This window comes from Pinus tabuliformis, chromosome 4_2 (assembly GCF_031772625.1).
Source record: "Pinus tabuliformis cultivar Carrire ecotype Pingquan chromosome 4_2, CPIR1, whole genome shotgun sequence".
NCBI classification, from domain to species: domain Eukaryota; kingdom Viridiplantae; phylum Streptophyta; class Pinopsida; order Pinales; family Pinaceae; genus Pinus; species Pinus tabuliformis.
The window spans coordinates 1,190,493,886-1,190,501,416 of NC_142304.1; the positions used below are offsets into that span (position 1 = coordinate 1,190,493,886).

A 7,531-nucleotide genomic window follows, 5' to 3' on the forward strand; every position below is an offset into this window, starting at 1 on the left:
TAAAATCTTCCACTGTTTAGCAAGTTCTTTTCCCTGTGCTGAAATTCTGTCATGTTGATATTTCCAATGTTTGATTTATTATTAAAAAATAATTTTAATTTGGGTGAAAAAAATGTGTTCCTATTATGTTAAAATTTCCACCGCTTAATCATAAATAGTAATTTTTAATTTCAGTGGTTTCGGATTTATTTAAATCAATTAGAATTTTTTACTTATTTTTTTTGTAACATATAAATATAATTTTTTTATTGGGTTATACATATATATTTCCAAGTAATTTTGATTAGTTGATATTTAATTTGGGAAATTTATTGATTTGATTTATTTTGAATGATTGATTGGATTTTATTATATAAATAATTGAGAGAAATGAAGAATAATAATTTGTATAATTTTGATTAAAGAATTATTTTATTTTGGGCAATTTATTGATTAGGTTTAGTTTGAATGATTGAATTATTATCAACTCTATGTTTATCATGTCTCTCCTTGTACTTGCCTCAACTTTTTTCAAGTTGTTCTTGAACTTGTTGATGTATGAGCTGAATTCCAAAACAAGCTTCAAAAGGTGAAGTATTTGTAGAAGAGTGCTTGACCCAGTTGTAAACATGCTGAATATAATAAAAGTGCTCATCCCAAACCTTGGGATGCTTGCTACAATAACCTCTCAAAAGATGTACAATGGTTCTGTTCACTACCTTTGTTTGGCCATCTGTTTGCGAATAGAAAGTAGTACTCTTCTTCAACTTGGTGTCCATCATCTTCCATAGATAGGACCAAAAATTTCCAACAAATCTGGAATCCATATCACTAACAATAGAAGTAGGCAAGCCATAATGAACCCATACATGTTGAAAATATAAATCAGTAGTTTGTTCAGCAGTTATAGTTTTCTTACATGGCATAAGAATACACATCTTGCTGAATCTATCAACTACTACATAAAGATAATCATGTTTCTTTCTAGATAATGGTAGACCTCCTAAAAAATCCATAGAAACACTTTCCCATGGTCTAGAAAGTACCGGCAATGGCGTATACAATCCAAGCTTCCTATTTCTAGGCTTGCTTGTAGCACATAATGAACAACCTCTAATGAAATGTGAAACACTATCTACCATGCGAGGCCAATAATAATACCTCTGTAAATGTGCCACCGTTTTGCTTACCCCGAAATGTCCAGCAATAAGAGAAGAATGAGCTTCTCTCATGATACTTAGTCTCTCTCCCTGTGGTATACATAACTTGCCCATATGAAACAACAAATTATTATGCAAATGATAATCATTCTCCTCAACATGATTCCCTTCACTCAAGTTAGCATACACATCCTTAAAATCAACATCTGATGCATATTGTTCTATGTAGCTCTCATGTACAATAGAATCATTCTTAAGTAAAGTAGTAGCACTAATAATAGGCCTTGAAAGCATATCAACAACTTTATTGAAAATACCTTTCTTGTACCTTATTACCAAGTGAAATTGTTGTAGGAAGCCCATCCATCTGAAATGTCGTGACTGCTGCAATTTACTTTGCGACTGCAAGTACTGTAAAGGCTGATGGTCGGTATGAACAACTGTTTCTTTTCCCATCAAATAGTGTTTCCACTTTTTGACGCTTTGTACCAATGCATACAAATCCTTATCATATGTAGGATAATTCACAACAGCGCCATTAAATGTATCAGAATGAAATGCGATAGCCTGACCATGCTATAAGAGAACTGCACCCATAGCGTAATCACTAGCATCGGTTTGAATCTCAAATGGATGTCTCAAGTCCTGTAATGCAAGAACTGGAGCTGAACTTATCTTTTCTTTCAAAGACTCGAAAGTTTTCTGTTGCTTGCCTCCCCATTGGAAAGCACGCTTCACACTTGTCACTGCATGCATAGGAGCTGCTATGGCAGAGAAGTTAGAAATAAACTTCCTCCATTACTGAGTTGCACCCAGAAAACTTCTTACCTCTGTAATGGATTTGGGAGTAGGCCAATTCACAATAGCTTCTTCCTTAGAAGGATCGATTCTCAAAGCACCTTTTCTTACTATGTGTCCCAAATAAACCAAAGAAATCTTTCCAGATTTACACTTTGACATTTTAAGAAATAACTGGTTTTTCTTCAAAATATCAAGTACTTTCTTAATATGCTTGACATGGTCTTCTCTAGTCTTGCTGAAAATTAAGATGTCATCTAAGTAGACAATAAAGAAATCACCAAGAAAAGGATGTAAGACATCATCCATTACCCGCATGAAAGTTGTAGGTGCATTGCATAAACGAAACGGCATAACAAGCCACTCAAAGAGTCCTTGTTTGGTTTTAAAAGCTGTCTTCCAAATGTCACTTTATTCAATTATAACTTGATGATAACCACTACGTAAGTCTAACTTAGTGAAATATTTAGCATCTTTCAGTTGATCTAACAAATCATCTATCCTTGGAAGTGGGTAACGATGCTTTACTGTTATTTTGTTCAATGCCCTAAAATCCACACACATGCACCAAGTTCCATATATCTTTGGAATCAACACTATTGGTGACCCACATGGAAAAGTGCTTGGTCTTATGAAACCTTTGTCCATCAAATGTTTAATTTTCTTCTTTATTTCAACATTCTCCATGATAGACATGGGTACGTGCCTATGTTAGGAAGAGGACAATCTGGATGTAAATGGATTTCATGCTGAATCTCCCTTTTAGGAGGCAAACCTATTGGTTCCTGAAACATCTCATGATGTGCATCAACTACATCATATAAATCTGATTTAAGCTTGGAATCACAATTTTCAAATGACTCATGATTCTCATCAATCTTAGGCTTGATCATAAGAAGTACAAAACTCTTACTTGAATTAACTAGCCATTTTACCTGTCCCGCATTTACCATCACTATATTTGCCTTCTTGCGATGTGCCCTGACTATGTACTCCCTGCCATCTTTGAAAAGATGATATTTATTTTCATGGCGATGGAAGATTGCTTTCCTGTCAAATAATTAAGGACTTCCCAAAACAATTCCTGATATATCAAGCGGTACTACATCAAGTTCAACTGTGTCAATAAAGTGTGCAGTAATTGCAAAGCGCAATATGCACTTTCTTTAGACTTGCAAGTTTGCATCCTTGCATATCCACCCAAGTGGATAAGGCTTTGTATGTGGAATGGTATCAAGTTTAAGATGTTTGACCAAGTCTTCTGATATGAGATTTTCTTGTGACCCACTATCAAACAGCGTGTCAATTTTTGTATGTTTTGAGACTACCCTCACATGGAACAATTCAATTCTTTCTTCCTCATTAGGAGCTTGTACATGAAAGTTTGAAGTACTAGTGCTTTCTTTAGTTTTAGTTTCCTTTCCCTTCTTACTTTTCAAACCCATGGCTGCAATTTTGGTTTCATCCCTTCAATCATCACCTAAATCTTGAGGTGTAGTTGTAGTAGCTGTAGTTTTCTTCTTTCCTTTGTTTTTGTTAAACTGATTTCTTTTTTCAGGATAAAGTTTCCAACAGTTTTTCTCTTCATGGCCTTCTTTTGAACAGTGTTTACATATCACTTTCTCACCCTCCTTTTTGACAGATGCATACTTTTTCCTTTTCCCTTAAAGGTTTTCTCTTTGTTTTTCCCCTTAAAAGGCTTGTTTCTACCCTCATCAGAAGTGTTTTTCCCTGTAGTCTCTAAATGCATAGCTTGTACACAAACTTTGTCTAGACTAGTAGGATTTAACATAATGATAGTATGTTTAAGGTAGCTATGCAAACCACCTATATATTTCAGAAAAGTGTCTTGACTTTGTAAGTCTACCCCCAATAAGAGTGCTCTTCTCCTAAACTCTTGGTGTAGTCTTGAACATTTTGTCCCTTTAGTTGTCTAAAGTTTTGCCAGTTCATTATAGCCTTTTGTAAATGAGCAAGAGAATTAAATTTCTTCTTAATTATGGAAATAAATTCAACCCATGTTAAAGTAATCTTACCATGTTTCTTAATTTCATCCTTGGTCTTGGCTTCCCACCATACCAATGCTGCTCCATCCATTCTTAAAGAGGCTAACTAAATCTTGGTGTCGTCATCCTGTAAGTTCTGTATCCTTAAATAAACTTCCAACTGTCTTACCTAGTTGTCAAGTTTCTCTGCATTGACTTCACCGTTAAACATGGGTAATTAAAATTTAACATCTAGCTTTAAAAATGGACTTTTCCAGAGGGTTTAGGCTTATGAGGTTGATTTACCGAGGTAGAGGATGACGATGTAGAGGAAGAGGATAACGATGGAGAAGGTGGATTGCCATTTCCTCCATGTCCTTTCTTTGAATTATCATCACCTTTCTTTCCTCCTGAACAACCCTCTCCTTCTTTCTAATGCTTAGACCCTTCTCCAACCAACCTATCATTCCTTTCCTGGTATAATATTCTTACCATCTCAGTCATGTCCAAAAAAGCTTTTCTAAATATGCGTTCTTCTTCTCTTGGATCCATGTCTTCAGGAAATTCTCCTCCCCTTTCAGACATACTTGAAGCTTCTTCTAAGGCTATTGAGGGTGAATTAGAAGGTGGATATAATGGCACCTTGGCCCTCCTTGGTTGAGGATTATCTTGTGCTCTAACCAATTGTCCTTTCCCTATTTGAAGTTTAAGCCTGGTAAGCATTAAAACTTGCAAAACAGTAAAAAATATCTTTGCTCAAAACTTGAGCTCTAATACCAACTGATCTGAAAATGAAACTACTTGTATTTGTTGTTCAAGGTATTCATTTCCATTAAATTACATGTGAAAATTGTTACTCATGTCTTGCAATTGAAACAAAGTGTGTTTTGGTAAATTTCTGAGTCTTATGTGTGGAGTGTTATTTCATTTTACTATTTAGCATATTAAATCTGAAAAACACAACAAGATAAAGTCACATAATATAACACAACAGCTGATGAGGCAGTTCACCCCTCCTGGGCTACATCTTCCAGGTCCAAGGCCCCCAAATGGGCATGTCCTTGCTCTTATTAGATGCTCAAATTGGTTATACAGTGATAAGAAAGCCTAAACAGGAAAAATAAGCTGTGAAAATGAGTTCAAAACATAAAAAACAATCAAGAATGGCTTTTGTTTCACCTCCAATGGTTAACCATAGCCCAATACAGCTCCAACACTCCCTAGGCCCTGATGGCTCTCCAAGCTTCTTTGCTAAAAAAAGTACCTAAAGATGAGCTCTGTTGGCTCTAAAACCTATACCATTGGCTTTGGAATGCTCAGAATACCCAAAATAAAAATAAAAAATCGCTCCAAAAGGTTCTCCCTAGTGAAAGTTATGACTGACTGAAGTTTTGTCCAATCTGGCCTAAAAAAAATCCACTAAACTTGGAGTAACTGCAGTTAACCCCGCTAATTTTCGCAAAAGCGCCTAAAAAGGCGGACTCCGCTCCAATTTTGGTTGTGCGGTTTGGGTGGCAATAAATGTTAGGGGGCGTAGTGGTCACATGGATCGACTACCCCACCGCCAGCGAAACCGTGGAGCTAACGGTCTAAAGACCATGGCATATAATGGCTAGCGTAACTTATGCCGGTTCCATGTGATAAACTCTGCATATAACTTAACCATTTGGAGTGTGTGTTTATCCGTCAGATTAGTCCTTTGATCCCGCGCCAGGGTTCTATTATAAGGGGGTTGGCCCCCTTTACCACCGCCCGCAGCATATTTAAAATTCAAATACACGTAAGCTCCATAGTAAGCCCATAGGGCCGATCAGGCCTATGGGCTGGTGGCCACCCGACCTGGGGTCGAATCTTGCCAGCACCATAAAATTTTTCCAATGAAAAATCTGCAGTCTTGGGGCCACGTGGCGGCCTCCGGGCAGGCCACGTGGCGCCCATTAATTGGCCACTGAAATCCATAGTATATCCACTATGCAATCTGGGGTTGACAAATGTCGATCTGTGATTGGATGAAGAAGGAATATTCCATGGAATATTCTCAAAATATTCTATGGAATATTCTTTTTTTAAATATTTTTTTAATCCAAGTCAACCCAAGTCAAACTAGACTTTTGCATGAAATTATGAATTTTCAAACTTGAATGACTTTCACATACAATGTCGGATTTGAGTGGCGTTCATGGCTACAAGATCGTATCGTCGAGGCCTATCCTGTCGTTCTGGTTTCAACCAATTCTGAGCAATTCAAAATTTGAGCATTTTTTCCACTTAGGACATGATCACCTTATCAGCTCTGGATAGATGGACTGATAGTAGTCTAAGAACTGAACCAATCTATCTTTGGAACCAGACCAAACCATGCAGCCATCATCGATGAAACATCTGAAGAGTTGGATCTCGGGAGCGAGAAATCTTCTGTTGACCTCTTGCTCTAGGTGGCAAAGAAAAAGACATGCATAAACAACAACAAAATTGCTGCCCATAGCCGTGCCTCGAATTTGCCGATAGAAGGAGCCATTAAACTGAAGAAAGTGCCATTTGAGCACCAATTCTATTGCACTGACCAAAAAGTTGACATCTTCTGGAGTAAAAAGCTCTGCAGTGCTTTGCTCAAGCATTTCCCGTAAGGCATGCAAGCCTTCCTTAGTAGGAATGCTAGGATACAGAGAATCAACATCAAATGTTACAAGGAATGAATCAACAGAAAAACGCTTGGATTCAATATCATGTAAAAGAGTAAAAGAATCTGGAAAATGATTAGATTGAGCGAGCAAAGTGCTTAGCAGTTTATAATGCAAGAATTTAGAAAGAGGTTCAAGCATAAAACCATTGTAGGAACAAATGGGTCGACCCATAGGAGGGTTTTTATGCACTTTCCAAATAAAATAGAGCATGCAAGCTCTTGCATTCTGAATTTTTACTTGCAAAATAAATTCCCATTGTTGAACTGAAAGCAAGTTTTTGTATCTAGCTTGGAGCTGGCTGAGAGATCTTCTGATGGTGATCCATGGTACTGCTGCAAATGGTCTGTAGACATTGGGATCAGAAAGTTGCATGTGAGCTTCAACAACATAACTGTCTCTGTTAAGAACAACAATACCCAAATTTTTATCAGTTGGTTTGATTACAATAGGAAAATGACGAAGACTCCTCAGAGCAAGCAACTGAGATTTGGAAAATCTGGGTTTGAAAGAGAAGTCTACAGAGGCAATTTTGTCATGGAGAAGGGCTAGGCCAATGTGAAGAGATTGGTTTAAATCAGGATCTCTGATAGGAGGTTCCCATGCAGAGTTGGGCAATCTAAAGGGATTGCAGGTCTCATCTGCAGAAAGTCTGAAGAACCGCCTAACTCGGCAAAGTCTAGATAAAGAAGCATATTTTTTGAGAATGTCGTCTATGGCCATGGGGGGAGGCCTGGGGATGTACATGTGCCCTAAACCCAGAATTTTGATTTGGCTGAAGGAAAGTTGAATAGAGGATAGATTGTGGATAACAAGATTGTTGATTCAACGATCTAGCTTAGAGGGGGTCATTTTTCCTAACAGATAAATCAGATAAGAAATAGGGCTAACAGAGGGAAACCAGTACAGGAGATGATGTTTGCTTACT

The 7,531-nt window shown here is 37.3% G+C and overlaps 1 protein-coding gene across 1 annotated transcript; it reads right to left on the reverse strand.

Annotated features, from left to right (window-relative positions):
• Positions 1-6,201: 6,201 nt before the first annotated feature.
• Positions 6,202-7,326, reverse strand: LOC149173930 (uncharacterized). The gene has a single exon (XM_089426874.1). It carries the CDS (start codon positions 7,324-7,326, stop codon positions 6,202-6,204), a length of 1,125 nt encoding a protein of 374 aa, XP_089283000.1.
• Between the last annotated feature and the right edge of the window lie 205 nt (positions 7,327-7,531).